At 38.4% G+C, this 21,445-nt stretch overlaps 1 protein-coding gene across 1 annotated transcript in view; it reads left to right on the plus strand.

Moving 5' to 3' along the window:
* Window positions 1-21,445, plus strand: part of CATSPERB (cation channel sperm associated auxiliary subunit beta) — a 103,090-nt gene that overhangs the window by 65,931 nt on the left and 15,714 nt on the right. The window contains exons 17-21 of the mRNA XM_047079922.1: window positions 8,064-8,254; window positions 10,220-10,552; window positions 15,562-15,701; window positions 18,246-18,443; window positions 19,540-19,650. Of these exons, the coding sequence (XP_046935878.1) occupies window positions 8,064-8,254; window positions 10,220-10,552; window positions 15,562-15,701; window positions 18,246-18,443; window positions 19,540-19,650 (973 nt within the window). The remainder of the gene's footprint in view (window positions 1-8,063; window positions 8,255-10,219; window positions 10,553-15,561; window positions 15,702-18,245; window positions 18,444-19,539; window positions 19,651-21,445) is intronic.

The raw sequence follows: 21,445 nt of genomic DNA on the forward strand, positions 1-21,445 counted from the left end.
AGTCTTAGTTTGGCTTTTCATTTTTAAGTGTTTAGTCTGTCTAGAACCAATGCGTGTCGTGTGAAGTAGGAACTGATTTCTTTCTTTTTTTATATATATAACCAGCCATCTGTAGAAGTCACTCTTTCCCCCCACTGATGTGGGTTCCCCCCACCCTGCAACATGTGATGAGTCCATGTGTGAGGGAGTCTGTTTCTGTCTCTCTTCTGCTTCACTGGAGTATTCATGTTCCCTTTGTCACAGTGACTAAAACTCTGTGTAACAACCCCTCCTGGTTTTTCTTGGCCTTTGTCCTTGCTTTAAAATTTTTTTTTCAATGTTTATGTATTTTTGAGAGACAGAGAGTGAGTAGGGAAGGGGCAGAGAGAGAAAGGGAGACACAGAATTCAAAGCAGACTCCAGGCTCTGAGCTGTCAACACAAAGCCCGACACGGGGCTTGAACCCACGAACCGCGAGATCATGACCTGAGCCAAAGTCGGACGCCCAACCAACTGAGCCACCCAGGTGCCCCGTCCTTGCATTTAAATGTTACGTTCAGCTTGTCAGGTTCCATTAAGGGAGGGGAAAAAAAAACCACCAAAAAACAATAATCTGTTAATAGAAATTACCTCTTGCAGCCAAATTCTGCCTGGTATCTGAGATTCAATCTTGGGTGGAAATTTCCGGCTCTTCTCCTCATAGTGAGATAATGCTTTAAAAAAATTTTTTTTAATGTTTATTTATTTTTGAGAAAGAGCATGTGCAAGCAGGGGAGGGGCAGAGAGAGAGGGAGACAGAATCCCAAGCAGGCTCTGTGCTGTCAGTGCAGAGCCCGATGTGGGGCTTGAACTCACAGACCACAAGACTGAGCCAAAGTCAGATGCTTAACCAACTGAGCCATCCAGGCGCCCCAAGAGACATTCTTTTTATGGACAGTAAATGTGACACTGGATAAGAATGCAAAAAGAACAGTCTAGTCTTTTCACTAAAAGGTGCTAAGACAGTGGCCTGAGCTTAAAATTGAGTTGGATGCTTGACCACCTGTACCACCCAGGCACCCCTAGATAATTCTACCAAAACTATAGACACAAGACAGCTTCCTGACCCTCTATAATGGGTCGAGTATTATTTTATACTTCTCTCATCCTGATGTGTCTTTGCCTGTGCCCCATGGCTTTTGCTTCCTGTCTCCCAGTAGCTTCAAGCTTTTGCTACATAGGGGGACAGAGGGAGGGGAGGAGGGAGGGAAGCAGGGCTTCAGTGCCAGCACCCTCCAACCACCTCTCCCAGCACTGATCACCTCTTTGGAGGCAAGTGTGCAAAAGTGGTTAATATCTTGCTTCCCATGGCTTGAAATTTTTGCTTCCTATGAAAGAAAGTTCAAGAAAGTGGGTGATGCTTGATGCCTGTTTCCTCCCATCCTCCATGCTGCCTGGACCACCACCAGGGGGTCTCTCTGGTCTATTGCCCTGCCCCGTCTTTCTCATGAGCCTCTGGGAAAGCCCATGGGAAGGAAGTAACTTGTGAGTTCAAAGGGGACACCCCTTTGAAAGGTGCCCTAGCTTCTCCAAACTCATAATGCAAGCATATACTCGGGCTTCCTTTTTTTTTTTTTTTTTTTTTAAACAATTTTAGCCAATTCTTACTTGCTTATGTTGTGGCCAACACTGGGTCTCTCCCTCCCAAGCTCTTCTATTGGTAAGTCTCTTCTTGTGTTCAGACTCTCTTTGGAATGGCTTATTCCCCTGGATTTAATGTTAGTTGGTCATGTTAGTTGGTGACCTTAGTTCTCTAATGGACTTATGGAGAGTGATGACTTTGTGCTTTATTTCCTTTGTTTTCTTGTTGGATTGATCTTTCTTCCTCTAAAGCAAAATCAGAAGTCTTATAACTAGGGGCGCCTGGGTGACTCAGTTGATTGTGTGTCTGATTCTTGATTTCAGCTCAGGTCATGATCTCACAGGTTTGTGGGATCGAGCCCCACGTTGGGTTCTGCTCTGAGTATGGAGCCTGCTTAAGATTCTCTCTCTGTCTAACTCTGCCCCTCTCCCCTGCTCACATACTCCCTCCCTCCCTTTCTCTCTCTCTCTGTCTGTCAAAAAACAACAAACAAAAAAACCAACCCACTGATTTCTTACCTCTCCCAGAACAGTAGAGCTTAATTACCCCCAACAGCAAACCCTAGACACTTGAGTAAAAGAGACTCAAGTGGAGAAGGGGAGAAACAGCTTTGGTAGTCAAGGTGTCTGCCTGGCCATTGGTCATTGACTTCAGAGGCAACGAGGGTCATTTTTTCTCATTAAGAAACTTCACTCTTTTTTTTAATTTTTTTAATGTTTTATTTATTTTCAAGACAGAGAGAGACAGAGCATGAACGGGGATGGGGCAGAGAGAGAGGGAGACACAGAATCCGAAGCAGGATCCAGGCTCTGAGCTGTCAATGCTCTGAGAGTCCAACGCGGGGCTCGAACTTATAGACTGTGAGATCATGACCTGAGCCGAAGTCAGAAGCTTAACCGACTGAGCCACATGGGAGCCCCTAAGAAACTTTACTCTTTAGAGAAGTGTTGGGTCCATAGCAAAACTGAACAGGAAGTACAGAGTTCTCATACATCCACCCTCCACACCCACATACACAATCTTCCCCACTGTCAATGTCCTGCACTATGGTGGTACACTTATTACCTACATTGACATACCATCATCACCCAAAGTCCATAGTTTATATTATGGTTCACTCTCAGTGTTCTATATTCTGTGGGTTTTGACAAATGTATGACATGGACCCACCTTATAGTACCATACAGAGGAGTTTCACTGCCTTAAAAATCCCCCGTGCTCTGCCTATTCATCCCTCGCTCCCAGATAACCCCTAGCAATCACTGGTCTCTTCTCTGTCTTCATAGTCTCGTCTTTCCCAGAATGTCATACAGTTGGAGTCATTACAGTATGTTGGAATCATAAAATATACAGCCTTTTCTGGTTGGTTTCTTTCACTTAGTAAAAGGCATTTAACTTTCCTTTGTGTCTCTCTGAGCCTTGAGAGCTCATTTCTTCCTAGTGGTGAATAATATTCCATTGTCTGGATGCACCACAGTTTATTTATCCACTCACCTGCTGAAGGACATCTTGGTTGCTTCTAAGTTTTTGTCAATTATGAACAAAAGCTCTTATCAACATCCTTGTTTAGATTTTTGTGTGAGCTTAAGTTTTCAACTCACTTGGATCAATACCAAGAAATGTGATTGCTGGATCACGTGGTAAGAATATGTTTAGTTTTATAAGTAGCTGCCAAACTGTCTTCCAAAGTGTCAGTACCATTCGGCATTGCCCCGAGCAATGAATGAGAGTTCCTGTTGCTCCATGTTGTTGCAGGCATTCAGTGTTGTCAGTGTTTTGTATATTGGCCATTCTAATAGGTGTGGTGGTATCTCATCATTGTTTTAATTTGGATTTCCTGATGATGTATGATGTGGAGCATCTTTTCATATGCTTATCTACCATCTGTATATCTTCTTTGGTGAGGTGTCTGTTCAGTTCATTTGCCCATTTTTAAATTGGGTTGATTTTTTTATTACTGAGTTTTAAGAGTTCTTTATATTGTAGGGGATCAGAATGTGCCACCCCAAAATATTCCAGTTTGGCATGAGGATTGTTTTCAGCTGAAGACAATTGAGAAGAAGCAGATACAAGAAAAACAAATCTCTGACTTAAAACCCAAGTTGCCCCTTTAATAAAATGCACGTAAGGACACTGTGACTCGTAGGGATAGGCATTTCAAGGCATCACACAACTGATAAATGAAAGAGCTTTTATTTCTCCTCTGGTCTTCTAACGAAGAGCATAGATTTTTATCATTTTCCTGAATTCTCATCTTACAAAAAGAAAAAAGAACAAAGAAAAACAGTGAAGCAATTAAGCTCGTGCGTGTGCGCACAAACACACAAAGAAAAAAAAAATCTCTGCCCTCTCCCTCCCCACCAGGAAAGGCAAGATGATTCCTAATCTCCAGAGACTCTTTTAAGCCCAGAGGCCAGAGTGGAATCTACATAACCAATCTTACTAAACAAGACTTCTCTTTCCTTAGTTTCCCTCAGAGGCATATTTACTTTTCCAATTTGGCACTCCTGAAAGCCTAAACCGCTTTTCCTTTGCCTTGTCGCTTTTCAGAGAATTTACTGTTCTTGGTTAAAATGCTTTGTAAGCCTCAGGTTCTAACCACCTTGAGTTCCTCATCACTGAAGTTTCTCTAGTGTGTAAACATGACACACAGGTTAATAAACTCTATTTGTTGGACACCCAGGTAGCTCAGTTGGTTAAGCATCCAACTCTTGGTTTCAGCTCAGGTCATGTTCTCACAGTTTGTGAAGCCCCTCGGTGGGGTCCGTGCTCACAGTGCTTGGGATTCCCTCTCTCTCTCTCTCTCTCTCTCTCTCTGCCCCTCCCCCACTTGCTTTCTATCCCTCTCTAAATAAATAAATAGATAGGTAGATAGATAGATAAATAAATAAACATTAGAAAAATAAACTCTATTTGTTTTCTTCTTGTAATCTGTCTTTTGTCAGTTTAATTTCCAGGCCCTCAGGTTCAGAATTTAGGGAGGTAGAGGAAAAAAAAAAAAAAAAGAAAAAAAGGCTTTTTTCCTTCTCTACAGTTCATTTTGGGTAACAGTCCTTTATCAGGTGTGTCTTCTGCAATATTTTCCCCCAGTCTGTGGTTTGTCTTCTAATTCTCTTGACAGTGTCTTTCACAGAACAGATGTTTTTAATTTTAATAAAGTATGGCTTATCAATGTTTTCTTTCATGGATCATAACTTCAGTGTTATATCTAAAAAGTCATCCCCATACCCAAGGTCATGTAGATTTTTCTCCTATGTTAATCTTGTATGAGTTCTATGGTTTTGCATTTTATATTTAAGTCTGTGATCCATTTCAAGTTAATTTTTGCGAAGAGTGTAAAGTCTGTGTCTAGATTTTTTTTTCTTTTGCATGTGGATGTTTCAAGTTAACATTTTTTAAATGGATTTTTTTCCTTGACTGTAAAGTACTTGCTCCTTGCAAATTTCTTAGGAGTCAGATAAACATGAAGAAGCAAATTAGGATCACAACTGTAAACATTTTGATGAGTTAGCAATTAATCCTTTTAAATATGCATTTTTAATTTTTTGCTTACCATTTTTCACCTTGCTTCTTTCATTTATTCTTTGTTTCTTTTCTTCCAAGATTTTATTTAAATTCAAGTTAGTTAACATCCAGTGTAGTATTGTTTTCAGGAATAGAATTTAGTGATTCATCGCTTACATACAACACCCAGTGCTCATCACAACAAGTGTGCTCCTTAATGCCCATCACCCATCTAGCCCATCTCCCCACCCACCTCCCTCCATCAACCATCAGTTGGGTCTCTACTGTTAAGAGAGTCTTATGGTTTTCCTCCCTCTCTGTTTTTATCTTATTTTATTTTTCCTTCCCTTCCCATATGTTCATCTGTTTTGTTTCTTAAGTTCCACGTACGAGTGAAATCACTCTGATGAACTTGTTTCATTTAGCATAATACACTCTAGCTCCATGCCATTGCAAATGGCAAGATTTTATTCTTTTTGATGACTAATAGTTCACTGTATATGTATCCATATATCTATATCTATGTGTCTGTATCTACATCTATATCTGTATCGTATCTTCTTTATCCATTCATCAGCTTGTGGACATTTGGGCTCTTTCCATCATTTGGCTATTGTTGATAATGCTGCTATAAACACTGGGGTGCCTGTACCCCTTTGCATCAGTATTTTTGTATCCTTTAGATAAATACCTAGTAGTGTAATTGCTGGGTCATAGAGTAGTTCTATCTCTAACTTTCTGAGGAACCTCTAAACTGTTTTCCAGAGTGGCTGTACCAGTTTACATTCCCATCAACAGTGCAAGAGTGTTCCCCTTTCTCCACATCCTTGCCAACATCTGTTGTTTCCTGAGTTGTTAATTTTAACCACTCCGCCTGGTGTGAGGTGGTATCTCATTGTGGTTTTGATTTGTATTTCCCTGGTAATGAGTGATGTTGAGCATTTTTTTCATGTGTGTGTTAGCCACCTGGATGTCTTCTTTGGCAAAGTGTCTATTCATGTCTTCTGCCCATTTCTTAACTGGACTTGGTGGGGGGGTGGGGGGGTGGGGGGGGTGTTGAGTTTGGTAAGTTCTTTATAGATTTTGGATACTAGCCCTTTATCCAATATGTCATTTGCAAATACTTTCTCCCATACCGTAGTCTGCCTTTTAGTTTTGTTGATTGTTGCCTTCTCTGTGCACATGGTTTTTATTTTCATGAAGTCCCAGTAGTTCATTTTTGCTTTTGTTTCCTTTGCCTCCGGAGATGTGTATAGCAAGAAGTTGCTGTGGCTGAGGTCAAAGAAGTTGCTGCCTGTGTTCTTCTCTAGGATTTTGATGGTTTCCTGTCTTACATTTAGGTCTTTCAACCATTTTGAATTTATGTTGTATATGGTGTACCAAAGTGATACAGTTTCATTCTTCTGCATGTCGCTGTCCTGTTTTCCCAACACCATTTGTTGAAGAGAGTGTCTTTTTTCCACTGGATATTCTTTCCTGTTTTGTCAAAGATGAGTTGACCATACAGTTGTGGGTCCACTTCTCGGTCCTCTACTCTGTTCCATTGATCTATGTATCTGTTTTTGGGCCAGTACCATACTCTTGATGATTACAGCTTTGTAATACAGCTTGACGTTTGGAATTGTGATGACTCTCACTTTGCTTTTCTTTTTCAACATTAGTTTGGCTATTTGGAGTCTTTTGTGGTTCCATACACATTTTAGGATTGTTCTATCTCTGAAAAAATGCTGGTGTTATTTTGATACAGGTTGCATTGAATGTGTAGACTGCTTTGGTTGTATAGACATTTTAACAATATTTGTTCTTCTGATCTGAAAGACTACACCAAAAAAATTGCTAGAATGATACATGAATTCAACCAAGTCGTAGGATATAAAAATCAATATACAGAAATCTGTTGCATTTCTATGCACCAATAATGAAGCAGCGGAAAGAGAAATCATGGAATCAATCCCATTTATAATTGCACCAAAAGCAGTAAGATACCAAGGAATAAACCTGACCAAAGAAGTAAAAGATCTATACTCTGAAAACTTTAAAACACTTATGAAAGAAATCGAGGACACAAAGAAACGGAAAAACATTCCACGCTCACGGATTACATTACTTCTTTCATTTAGACATTAGAACATGACCACTTTCCTTATATAAGGAAAAACACTTTCTAAATACGATTTTAATAGTTACATCTATTCTAACTAGATCATGTATTATCATTTACTTAATTCTCTGATTGTCGGTATTTCTTATTTCTAACTTTCATCATAATGCCATGATGAACATCTTTGTGTGGAAAGCTTTTTTTCTTTTTCTGCGTTTCAAGTTATTGCCTTAGGATAGAGCCCTGTCAGTAGACTCATGGAATCATAGAGGGGAAATAATGATAGAGCCCTTCATGCACAATGTCAGTCTGCTTTCTGGGAAGCTTGTACCAATTTACAAACCATCAGTAGTGGATGAGTGCCTATCTCCACTCAATTCTTGCCACTCATGAACCCTGTCATTTAAAAATCTTTGCTGGGGTGCCTGGGTGGCTCAGACAGTTAAGCCTCCGACTTTAGCTCAGGTCATTATCTCCCGGTTTGTGAGTTCGAGGCCCACGTGGGGCTCTGTGCTGACACCTCAGAGCCTGGAGCCTGCTTTGTATTCTATGTCTTCTCCTGTCTCTGCCCCTCCCCCGCTCATGCTCTGTGTCTCTCTGTCTCTCAATAATAAATAAACATTAAATAAATAAATAAATAAATAATAAAAATCTTTGCTAATCTCTGATGGGTGAAAAACTGTATCTAGTTGCAGTGGTTGAGATTTCATTGATTGCTAGTGAGGTTGAATAAATGATAATCAAATACTCATTTGTTAGCCATTTTTGATATATTTCTAAATCATATTTTCACAAACTTGCTCATTTAAACCACTGTTTTATCCAGATGGGTTTGATATTTGTTGCTTTGGTCTTTAGGAAAACTGGAACAGCTTATATAAGAGAGATACTACAACATAACCTTACTGAAGGATTTTTGTCCTCTATTATTGTGGAAGTGATAGACCCTTTTGGAATAGAAGAAGTGAACGAGAGCTCTTGTTTGTCTAGTTCCCTTTCCATTACTCAAACTGGCAATGTCACCTATAAACTTACTCTTCAACCGCAAAGTAAGTGTAATAATATAGCACATTTCTGATAGCTTAAAAAAAAAAGATGAATTATCTTTTTAGGAGGATTGTTCATGCTTACTTATAAAACAGTATATTTCAAAATTTTGTCCAGTTGACAATCTGCTGAAGTCTACATACTCAGGTTCCTGGAGGAAGTTTTGGTTTCTAATATAACAAACCCTGACTATAACTTCATTAATATTTCACCGATACTAGTGCCTGTCTTTTATGCCTGTAATGTTATTGATTTCATCATAAGCAGTATTCAGGAGAAGTAAAAAAAAACAAACAAACAAACAAACAAACAGAAATCCGAAAAAAAAATTGTTCATGTAGATTTTGCCCTACATACTAAAATAATTTTAAATCACTGTTATGTAGGGTAATTCTTTTCAAAGGATTATACGTGATAGATACAAAGCCAAAGTTAGTATAGTTTACTGTAAGGATTTGGATTTTATTGTGAGTAAATGGGGGAGCCATTGGAGGGTTTCATGCAGAAAGTAACACGACTGGACTTAGATTTTAACATGTTCACTTTGGTTCCCGTGTTGAGAATATACTGCGTAGGTGATGGAGAGAGGTTAAGAAGGAAAGGACAAGAGAAATCAGTTTCGAAGTTGAAGTAATCAGGTGAGAGATTATATTAAATTGAAGATGCCTGTTACTCATCCAAGTGGGGAAATGAGGTTCACATTTAGGAAGACAAATGTGGAGTTCAGGAAAGGCATCTGGACTGGAGAGAGAAATTTGAGCCATCGGCACATGTATGATAGTTGATGCTATGCGACCAGATGACGTCGCCCGCAAGATGAGTGTAAATACGGAAAGAAAAGGCCTAAGATGCAATCCCTAACATTCCGACAAGTCAGGAAAGGAGACTGGATGGTCTGCTCAAAGAAGAACTAAGAGAAACTGTCTCTCAGAAGCCAGGTGAGGAAGGTCTTTCAAGAAGGAGGTCAGGTCAGAAGAGGAAGGAAAACTGACCAGCAGATCTGTATGAAAGTTACTGACAAAAGCTTTTGTTAGGTGGAGTAGTATAGATGAAAGTCTGGTTGGATTAGTTTCTAAACATTAGGAAAGGAGAGGAATTGAAGACAGTGGATGCAGGCAACTGTCTCGAGGAATTGTTTATAAGGGGAGGAGAGAGATTATGTGGCAGTTGAAAGAAAGCTGGGAAAGGATTTTTGTTGGTTTGTTTTAAGTGGGAGAAAATTAGAGCATGTGTACATGATAAAGAGAGCTAGGAGGGTCTCTTCTGACCGCTTTATTTTTTCAGAATGAGGAGAATATTGGTGGTGGTGGTATGTTTCATGACCTATCAAAGACATTTGATTGTGATGACTCCCCTTCCTTGAAACAGCCTTCTTTTGGCTCCCTGCACATCCTTTCTGATGGATTTTCTCCACTGATTTCTTCTTTATCTGCTTGGGGAAATCTTTCTCCCTTTCCATTCCTTATATGGTGGTGTTCCTCACGGTCCTTCCCTAAAGTCTAGTTTCTTTTAAATCTACATGCTTTTTCTGAACAATTACTCATCTACTCAGCAAATATTTGTTGAGCACCTTCTATGTAATAGGCACACCTTTAGGTACTGGGGAATCACTGGCTATGTTATCCTTCTCTTGTGAAGATTCTAAATTATTAAGGTTCTTGGCATTTCTATAGTAATCAGCTTTTTTGTCATTACTTAGCCCTATGTGGGTATTTTTTTTTTCTGATAAGGATTTTATAGAACTAGTTTCATAATAAAGTTAAAGTATAGGTTTGTGCTTGACATATTTGTGATATACTTTCTACAAAATAATTTGAATTCTGACCTCAAAATCTGGCCAGCGTGTTCTCTGGTTAAGACCATAGTTTAAAAACTCAAATTGTGTTTTCATCAGTTACGTCCACCAGTGTGCTTGGAGAACATTTGCTATTTTATTTTATAATAAATGATTCCTGTTGTAGCCTCAGGTACCATTTCTTCATTTCAAGATCTGGATGTGGAGAAGACCGTGGTGATTCCTGGTTACAGCAGCTTCATAATCATAAGCATTTTAGATGATAAGAATGCCTTGGCTATTGCTACCATGCCTGCAAAAGTACTCAACAATATGACCGTCCCCAAAGACTCTTGGTTCTTATACAACTTTGGGCACAGGAATGGACGAATGTGGAAAATATATGCAAAACCATGTAATTACTGGTTTCAACAACATGATGATTCCCTATCACTCAATGTCCTGAAATACATTGATCTGGGGAAGTCTCATACTTTAAAAGTTAAGGTCATACCTAATACAAAAGGTAAGCTTATTTGTATTGGGAAACATCAAAAGGAGATGTTGTTGTTTTTCTGGAATGTATACTCTTTGATATTATTTCCTTTATCTTTGGCTTATGTAGTAACTGGCATTCTGCTAATCACAGTATGAGCTGCTAATGACTGAATGCTTACTGTGTGCGAGGCTCTGTACTAAATTATTTTTGTGTATTTTTACTACTTACAACAACTCTAAAAGGCTAGATTTTAATTCTCATTTACAAATGAGGAAAGTGAGTTAAGTTACCAGCCCAAATTTACACAGGATTTTAGTTTAGATTTTTGCTGTCCTCTGAAAAGAAAATCTTTTAGTTACTTTGGTGTTGTTGTAATTATTTCAAGTATTTATTTTAAGCCCCCCAAAAGCCTTTTAAAATAGAATTCTATACTTTTCCCTATTTTTCCATGACATTTACTTATTATAAAAGTAATATTAAACTTCCTAAAGATGATGGAGAAATGGCATACTAGAAAAATAAAATAAAAATTTTAGTAAAAAGCTGAGCTAGAAAGAGAAGAGGAAAGATGGAAGGAAGGGAGCAAAAGAGAAAAAAATCTTGTCGCCAGAAATGAAGAGGGAACTCAAAGCCAAATAAATTAGCTACTTTGTGGCTCCCTGAAGGATGTGAGACTCAGATATAGGCCATATAGACAGAGGGATGGATTTTAATGCCCAAGCATTAGCAGAATATGCTTTGTGGTAGGAGGTTGGAACCAAGACCATTAAGTAAAGCTAAGAGCTTAAATCATGAAGAGGGGATTAGGAAAACTTTACCAACAAACCAGAGAGGGAGCTCGGGAGGTTATCGTCTCCACAAGACTCAAAGTGGAAAAAAAGGATCTCCTGTAAAAACCCCAACTCCTTAAAAACCCCAGACTCCAAGACTGTATAATCCCCAGAGACTACACACCAGTTGCAGGAATCCCAAGCTGAGAAATAATTATAAGACCTGGGCTCCAGCATAGGCAAGCTTCGTAGGAATACTTTCATGACCCAGGGAACATAGACTTCCGTGGAAAAATCAATATCCATTGAACATGAATTGAGGAAAAGAATCTTGTTTTATTTTCTTAATGTTTATCTTATTATTTATTTTGAGAGGGAGGGAGAATGTGCAGGAGAGGGGCAGAGAGAGGAGAAGAGAAAGAATTCCAAGCAGGACTCGATCCCACAACCGTGAGATCATGACCTGAACCACTTAACCCACCCAGGCGTCCCAAGGACAAGAATTTTAAAACATGTAAGAAAATGACCTAAATGTAAAAGTCTGCAGGCTCTCTCCAAGAACTCGATGTTTAGTCTCTAAGAAGTTGAGATAATAGAAAAATCAGAAAGACACAATAAAACAAGTACATGTAAAACTCTCGAAGAGACAAAAGAAGACCTGAACCATGATGAAAGGACAAAACGCTACTTTTAAAAGGGCTCATTTTGAAAAGCAGAACCAAATACAATTTATACAAATGAAAATTACGGCCTTCGAAAAAAATGGAGGACATCTATTTCTGTTTCAATCAATATTGTGGACTTAAATTTTGTGGAAAGCTTCCTCTTGAAACCCTTAGAATCCTCTCATTGATTATATGACTCATTGTCCATATTTCCTTCAAGTAATTTTAGAGTTTTAATTTTATGGTTTTAACTTTCCAAGTCTTTAATTGATCTAGATTTTGCTTTGGTATATCGTAGGTGGTTAGCTAGTTGTTCGAACATCACTTCTTGAACAGTGTGTCCTTTCTTAACTGATTTCAAATACAACTTTATCTTGTAAACAATTTACCTATCACTTGGACCATTCTGGATATTTAAAACTCTGTTCCTTTGTTATCTCTTTGTATTCGGGCACAAATCCTACGGCGTTCTAATTATTGCAGCTTTAAAATATACCAAATGTGTTGTTGAATTATATAGTTTTACTTGTTCAGTTTGATGGAAGCCAATAGTAATCAGCAAATCAACTCAATTGCCTCTTTGTGAAGAAAAGCCTAGTGCATGCTATACAAAGTGTGGGTGTCTTGACGAGCCACATCAGCAGCATCTGGGTACTTGTACGAAGTACAGAGTCTTTTGTGGTTCCACACAAATTTTAGGGTTTTTTGTTCTATTTCTGTGAAAACCCCTATTTTGTCAAATGCTTTTTCTGCATTTATCGAGATGATCAATGATTTTACCCTTCATTCTGTTAATGTCATACATCACATTAAAGTCCCTGAATAGTAAAGCAGTCTTTGGAGAGAACAAAGCTAGGGGGCACCTGGGTGACTCGGTTAAGTGTCTGACTCTTTCGGCTCAGGTCATGATCTCACGGTTTATGGGTTCAAGCCCCATATTGGGCTCTTTACTGACAGCGTGGAGCATGCTTGGGACTCTCTCTCTCTCTGTCTCTCTCTGTCTCTCTCTCTGCCCTTCCCTTGCTCTCTCTCTCTCTCAAAATTTTTTTAAACAAGAAAGAACAAAGCTGGAAGCATCACACTCCGTGATTTCAAACTACATTACAACACTATATTAATCAAAACATATGGTCCTGGCATAAAAGCAGACACATAGGCCAATGGAGAAGAATAGAAAGCCCAGAAATAAACCCATACATATATGGTTAACTAATCGTTGACAAGGGAGGCAAGAACACACAGTGGGATCTATCCTCTGATAGATCCAGTGTTGGGAAAACTGGATCATCATATCCAAAAGAATGAAACTGGACCCCTATCTTATACCCCTCACAAAAACTAATGAAATGGAATAAAGACTTAAATGTTAAGATCTGAAGCCATAAAACTCCAGAAGATAAGATAGGGCGAAAGATCCTTGACATTGGTCTTGGCAATGACTTGGATATGACACAAAATTCAAGGGCAGCAAAAACAGCAGTAAACAAGTGGGACTACATCAAACTGAAAAGCTTCTGCACAGCAAAAGAAACCATAAGCAAAATGAAAAGACAACCTACAGAGTGGGTGAAAATATTTGCAAACCATATGTGCAATAAGGGGTTGGGTAATACTTACAATACATAAGGAACTCATACAACTCAATAGCAAAAACAAACAAAACCCTACAAATAATGCAATTAAAAAAATAGGCAAAGAACCTGAATAGACATTTTTCAAGGAAGGCATATGAATGACCAACAGATAACGTGAAAAGGTGCTCACCATCACAAATCATTAGGAAAATGCAAATCAAGACCACAGTGAGGTATCACCTCACACCTGTTAGAATGACTAGTATCATAACGCCAAGAGCTAGCAAGGACTGCTGAAGATACGGAGAAAAGGGAAAGCTCATGCACTGTTGGTGGGAATGTAAACTGGAACAGACACTATGGAAAACAGTATGGGAGTTCCTAAAAAATTAGAAATAGAACTATGATATGATCCAGCAATCGCACTTCTGGGTGTCTATCTGAAGGAGATGTAATCAGTATCTCAAAGAGATATCTGCAGTCCCATATTCATTGTGGCATTACAATAGCCAAGCTACGGAAACAACCTGAGTGTCGGTTGATGGATGAATGGATAAAGAAAACATGATGTGTGTGTGTGTGTGTGTGTGTGTGTGTGTGATGAATATGGATGATATGCTAAGTGAAATCAGCCACATAGGGATAGACAAGTGCTGTGTTATCTCACTCAGGTGTGGAGTCTAATTTTTAAAAAGTCTAACTCACAGAAATTGAGAGTAGAATGCTGGTTGCCAGGGGTTCAGGAGTAAAAAGAAATAGACCGATGTCAGTAGATACTTCTCACTGTAAAGTGAGTCATCGTAAAGTGAGTAAGTTCTGGGGATGTAATATATGACATGGTGACTATAGTTAATAGTACTGCATTATATCCTTGAAATTTTCTAAGAGTAGATCTCATATGTTCTCACCACACACACAAAGTAACTGTGAGGTGGTGGGTGTGTAATTAACTTATTGTGATGATCATTTGACAGTGTCTATGTATATGTATACACACACACATATACATGAAATCATCATATTATACGCTTTAAATATATCCAGTTTTCTTTGTCAGTTATACGTCAATAAAGCTGAGGGGGGTGTGGAGCTTCAGTGCCCTCCACAGACCCCGCTAAATCAGAATCTGCGTGTTAACAGAATACCTGATGATAGTTTAGGAAGCACTGGCCAGATCGCTTTGGTTTAAGGGAAACTGTTGCAGATGAAACTTCAGGCTAATCATTTCCTACTTCTCAGCCCTTTCTGATTTGTAAGGATGGAAGTTAGACTACTTGCTCTGCCAAATCTCTTTTTCTATTAAATTTCTCAGTATGGAGTGATTGCAAGGCAGAGACTGGCTGACGATGTGCCGCGTTAACTGCCTAGTTTTGTCTTGGCAACGGTGGCCGACAGCTCTTTTAACTGAGCATGTATCCTTCAGTTTCTTCCCTGAGCCATGCAGTTCAGTGTGACCGGTACTGTCCAAGTGACCTTTCCACGCATTTGAGAACTTGGCTGAAGAACGAGAAGTGGAGGGGAGCAATATTTCTTTGAGAAAATATTTGCAAAGTTGAATTTTTCTAAGAACCATCAAAGTTAACTCTACATAAATTCCTAACTATATTTGTGGCCATTATGCATCCTTCATAACGGACTCTGCAGATGTTCTAGAATCCTGATTAGCCAGTCATTATGAAATCGTTTAAAATTTTCATGATTATGCAGCCCTTGGGTTGCTCAGTTGGTTAAGCGCCCAACTTTTGATTTCGGCTCAGGTCATGACCTCGCGGTTCATGAGTTAGAGCCTCACATGGGGCTCTGCACTGACAGTGCAGAGCCTGCTTGGGATTCATTCCCTCTCTCTCTCTCTCAATAAATATTTTAAAAAGTAAATAAAAAATAAATTTTTCATGATTTAATTTTTTCCTTTTTATTAATTTCCAGAAGAATTTTACCTGGAGAGATAGATATAAATGTAGATACAGATATTTTAGTATAGTTGACACCCAGTGATTTAATTTTAACCTTTGGCCTTGTTTCCATAGGTGTTCGAACACTTCAAATACCACTACTGAATGTCATTGTTGGAAATCCAAATTTGTTAGAAGTTAAAACTGAAGGCTCTTTCGATGATACTGATAGTTACGTAATGAAAATTTCTGCAGCTAGCAAAGCTTTACGTCAAGTAAGATTTTAGTTACAAAAAAAAATCTATTAATTATGGAAAACTTAGAGTATAAACTAAGAGAAAGAAGAGAAAATCACACATAACCCTATCTATCAAGAATGACTAAGCACTTTTAACATTTGGGAATTAACCAAAGGCATTGTAGCAGTACAGAACAGAGGTTGAATGAGTTTTGTAGAAGACTGGCTGGTATAGATCTTCTGGTACTGTCTGTGAACTTGGGAAGGTCACTTTACCATGGCTCAGTATCCTCATCTAGAAAATGGAGATGGTAATGATAATACCTACCTCATAGGGTTGTTTTTGAGAATTAAATGTGATAATTCAAGTAGGACATCTAAAACAATGTCTAGGGGCACCTGGTTGGCTCAGTCGGTTGGGCGTCAGACTTCTGCTCATGACCTCGTGGTTCACAAATTTGAGCCCCACATTGGGCTCTGTGCTGACAGCTCAGAGCCTGGAGACTGCTTCGGATTCTGTGTCTCCCTCTCTCTTTCTGCCTGTCTCTCTCTCTCTCTCTCTGTCTCTCAGAAATAAACATTAAAAAAATTTTTTTTAAATAATGCCTGGCATGTAGAAAATCCTCAGTCACTATAAACGAACTGTATTTTTCTTTTCTTTTTTTCCCTAAAACTGGGAGAGCTTTGTACATACACTTTGAACATTTTGCCCCTTCCATTTAACTGTATGGTTTAATCCTTTTGAGTTACTAAATATTTTTCTACATATTTCAAAGTTGTTTTTATCATGAAGATTTTTGGATGCACAAACAAGTAGAATTTCCATGTACTTAATACTCAAACAGTAGTCAAGACATTGCTACTTTTGTTTTATCATCACCCCTTCCCCCCGCTCTTTGGTTTTTGGTTTATTGTCTGAGATATTTCAGAATGAAAGCAAACATCATGCCATTTCACTTCTTACATGATTCAATACACGTGTATAAAAAATATGTGACTATCTCTCACATAACTATTATCATGCCATTGTTTTTCCTAAAACTTTTTAAACAATTTTTGGCATCCTATAAAACCTAGTCCATAATCAAATTTCCCCAATTTTCTTAAAAATATTTTTATAATTGTTTTGTTTGAATTTGGATCCAAACAAGATTCACACAGCACGTAATTATTTTTCTCTGAAGTGTCTTTTGTTTGAAGGTAGGTACCAGTCCATTTTCTTCCCTTGTCATTGAATCGTAGAAATCAGATCAGTTGTGTTATAGAATGTCCAACATTTTGGATTTTTTTTTGTTTGCTTCCTTGTTTCTTATTTAACTTGCATGTCTCCCAACCCTAACCATATTCTCTTTAATTGTAGAACAAACCGTGTTTAGATTCTGGTCCAACTTTTTAAAAATACATCATGTTTAATGGGTACAGAGTACGGGGACAGAGGTACAGTCTACAACACCACTACAGTTATTAGTATTTCTAGATTTTTAAAATTCCAAAAAGACTTTAAAATTTCAAACGGAATATAGCTAATTTTGTTGAATATTCAACAAAATGTGTTCAAACACACATATTGTGCATAAATTCCTACTAAAAACATATCTTTGTGAGCTACAGCAATTGCTACATGTATATCTTCTTTTCAAAATGAATACCAGTGGAAGTTATTTTATTCACATCATCCAAGCAAATCTCCAGATGTTCATGAGGGAAGGGGGGGAAGCATCATCAGTCTGAGTAGGGTGTAATAATGGAGTTTATTTCATAAGCTTTCTCATTTCCAGTGTTGCCCACAGCTGTTAGATAGCAATGTACTTCTTCCTGGAAAAGAAAGTGTTTTCTGTCATGATTTATTCTCAAACAATCTTTATGGTCAAACATATCTCTCTATTTCTATTTTCACTCATTTCTTTTCAGATATTCTTAAATTTTTTTAATGTTTATTATTTTTGAGAGAGAGGCCACGAGCAGGGAGGGGCAGAGAGAGAAAGAGATGGAGACACAGAATCTGAAACAGGCTCCAGGCTCTGAGCTGTCATCACAGAGCCCAATGCGAGGCTCAAATTCACAAGCAGATCATGACCTGAGTCCCAGTCGGACATTGAACGGACTGACCACCCAGGCGCCCCTCTCTTTGTATATTCTTTCATTGGTCACTGTGTTAGTTTACTTGGGTTGTCATAACAAAATACCACAGACTAGGAGTCTTAAACCACAGAAATTCATTTTCTCACGGGTGTGGGGGCTGGAATTCCCAGATCAAGATGTCAACAGGGTTGGTTTCTTCTGAGGCCTCACGCCCTGGCTTGTAGACGGCCGTCTTTTCCTCGCGTCTTTACGCTGTCTCACCTCTGTGTGTGTCTGTGTTCAAATTTCCTCTTGTTATAAAGACAGCCATTATATCGAATTAGGGTGCACCCTGATGATCTCAGTTTAACTTAATCCCCTCTGTGAAGGCCCTGTCTCTAAATAATAGCCACGTTCTGAGACACTGGGAGTTAGGGCTTCAACATACAAATTTTGAGTGAACACACTTGAGCCTGTAACAGTTACTTTAAGTAATCTTCATTTACTTGGATATTTCCAGGGTTCAACCTCATTGGCGTTAGTTGTCTGGGGAGCATCTACTGAGTGCTTTGTCACAACAGTCGTGCCAACATTGAAAAACAGCTGTAGTTATCTCAAATCCATGCATCATATTCCGAGTAAGCCTATCCCACTGGAAGACTGGACTAGTGGCATTCACAAAGACAGTCAGGGGTTCAATATGATCAAAACTTTGCCGGTAAGAACCCCAAGCGCATTGTCGTAAGGGTGCCCATGACATACTACTTTTGTGTGATTGGCTGGCCATTGTGTCTGAACATTTCTTTCCTATGATACTCAAAACACCGGTCATTTTTCAAACTTCTTATCATTTTGAGGATGTGATTATTATTTATTTCTAAAATATAAGAACTTCCTGAAATAATGATTTTTCTCGGTAACTCAGTGCCACCATTTTAAAAATCACTTTATGCTATATTATGGTGGCATAATCTCGGGGATTTTGTAATCTACAGTGATTTGTCATTATGTTGACCTGTCCCGGGCTGATAGTTTACTGGTTCCATTGTGATGTAGTTACAGTTTTAATTTGTGCCTTGTCAGTATCTGTGACACCTTAAAAAAAATATATATATAATTATTATATATATATAATTATACATATTTATATATAATATATTATATATTTATATATAATATAATATAATTAATAATATATAATATAAATATATATTATGTATATAAATATATATTATATATAATATATATAAATATATATAAATAATTATAATATATAAATATATAATTATAATATTATAATTAATAATATAATATATTAATATATAATATATTATATATAATTATTATAATATATAGTATATATAATTATTATAATATATAATATATAGTATATATATAATAATTATTATATATATAATTATTATTCTTTGCTAACTATTACTTTTAATTTTTCTGTGACAAAAAAGCAAATAACCAAACTTGAAGGTTTATTTACTAAAGACATCACTAAGACTTTTTATAAAGTGTTGAAACTTTATTGCATTTGCTTCATGGTAGCTATTTTATCTACTAACATTTTTTTCACTTATTTACAAGTTGCAAACAGTTCTATTACCATGGGTTGAGGTTGTCGAAATTCCAGAAGAATAAGGTGTAAGGAGTGCAGGGGAAGTAGAAATGGACTCTAATACCTGGAACTAAAAATTAAAAAAAAAAAATTGCTTTGAATGTTTTTATGGAAAATCAAGGTTTTTAAGTTAAAGACTTAGTAAATAACAATGAATTACCTGTTTTCTTTGCTTGGTCACTTACAGGTCAACTACCGGCCTCCATCTAATATGGGGATTGCCATTCCCCTCACAGATAATTTTTACCATGCAGACCCTAGCAAACCCATACCGAGAAATCTATTTCCTAAGTCAAAGGTAAATAATTTTTCACATTTAAACCAGTACTTATTTGAATTCGAGAAATCATTCAGCGAAATAACAGATGGCCCTAGCTGCAGGGATTAAATGAGAAGGTGTATTCTAAACAATGTTCTACCTGCCCTGATATGTCAGCACTGTTATTATTACTATGACTCCTGCCCTCTTCCTCTTCCTCTTCCTCTTCCTCCTCCTTTAGCCCCGTCTCCTCTCACTGCTATTTCTAGAGGTGGTTTTGGAGCCAAGAAGTCTAAGTGGACCCGTTTCTCCTGACTGTTCCCTGGTTCCCATCTGGATTTCCAAGGGGATACGTGGCGTGAGAGTATCTTTTCTCAAAGGAAAGGAGCCCCAGGCCCGTTTCATGTCCAGCTTAGTGAAGTGAAGGGTTGTCCTTGAGGAAAGAAGACTGTTTGATCCAACACAGGCACATTTAAAGTGCTGCCAAGGTTCTTCCTAGAGAACAACCACACTCTCTGGAGTGTGGACTGAACACGGGGGGAAGAACAGAGAGAAACCAATAGGTTCCGAGGAAGAGTACGTGATGGGCAACGCACCTACCTGCCTGTAGATGTGCACAGACATCCACATCCATTCCATATCCACACGCACTGTGTATGTGCACGCACACGTACACAAAGACATAAAATGGTTCTTTCCCTTGTTCAGAACTCTCTCTTGTCACCCCATGTCATAGGGAGTAAAAGCCAAATTCTCACAGCGGTCTATCAGGTCCTTCATGATTTGGCCTTGGCATTGCGTCTGACCTGATTTCCCCCAGGGTTAATCTGCTCTAGCCACACTGGCCTCCATGTGGTTCTTCAGATATGCCAGACATATTTCCAACTCAGGGCCTTTGCAGCTGAAAAAATTCCTGTCTGGGATGCTCTTCTGCCAGAGAGCACACAGCACACTCTGTCACTGTCCTCAGGTCTTTGCTTCAATGCCACCATCATTGTGAGGCGTGCCTTGACCACTCTATTTAGAATTGGAAACTCCAGGGCGCCTGGGTGGCGCAGTCGGTTAAGCATCCGACTTCAGCCAGGTCACGATCTCGCGGTCCGTGAGTTCGAGCCCCGCGTCGGGCTCTGGGCTGCTGGCTCAGAGCCTGGAGCCTGTTTCCGATTCTGTGTCTCCCTCTCTCTCTCTGCCCCTCCCCCGTTCATGCTCTGTCTCTCTCTGTTCCAAAAATAAAATAAAACGTTGAAAAAAAAAATTAAAAAAAAAAAAAAGAATTGGAAACTCCACTTCCGTTGTTACCCACTCCTTGTCCCCCTTCTCTCCCTTATTGTTCTTCATTGCACTTATTATAATTTTACGGATTTTGCTCATTTGTTTTAGTTATCATGATTCATAAAAAGATAAGCTGGATAAGTCAGGGTTGTTGCTGTTGATTTGAAATCTTCTCCTCTGCTGCCTCTTTAGTACCCAGAACAGTGCCAGACGTAAAGAGTGCTTTAAGACTGTTGGACAAACTAATAATACACATTTGTGCAAATATTATTGCACACATAACACAGGGGGAGGTTGACTTTTGGCTGAATCTTGCATTTTGGTGTAAGAAGCTCCGTTCCAGGCAATGACCAGCTATAATACTGAGTTCTGCTTTGATTCCCCTTTTTTTCCCCAAAGATAAACCCTGTTGTGTCACTAGAACCAAGCTTCCACTACTGAAATATGATTTTACTATATTTACGTGGAAATCCTTAATTTGTTTGGATTTTCAAGATTCTCTTGAATCTTGGGAGTTGAATCTGGGAGTTGAATAGTAACTGTATCTAATTTACAGCTAAGT

Source organism: Lynx rufus, unplaced genomic scaffold, assembly GCF_022079265.1.
Source record: "Lynx rufus isolate CCGP_SWC_20201006 ecotype Redwood Valley unplaced genomic scaffold, mLynRuf1.p SCAF_17, whole genome shotgun sequence".
Classification (NCBI taxonomy): Eukaryota; Metazoa; Chordata; class Mammalia; order Carnivora; family Felidae; genus Lynx; species Lynx rufus.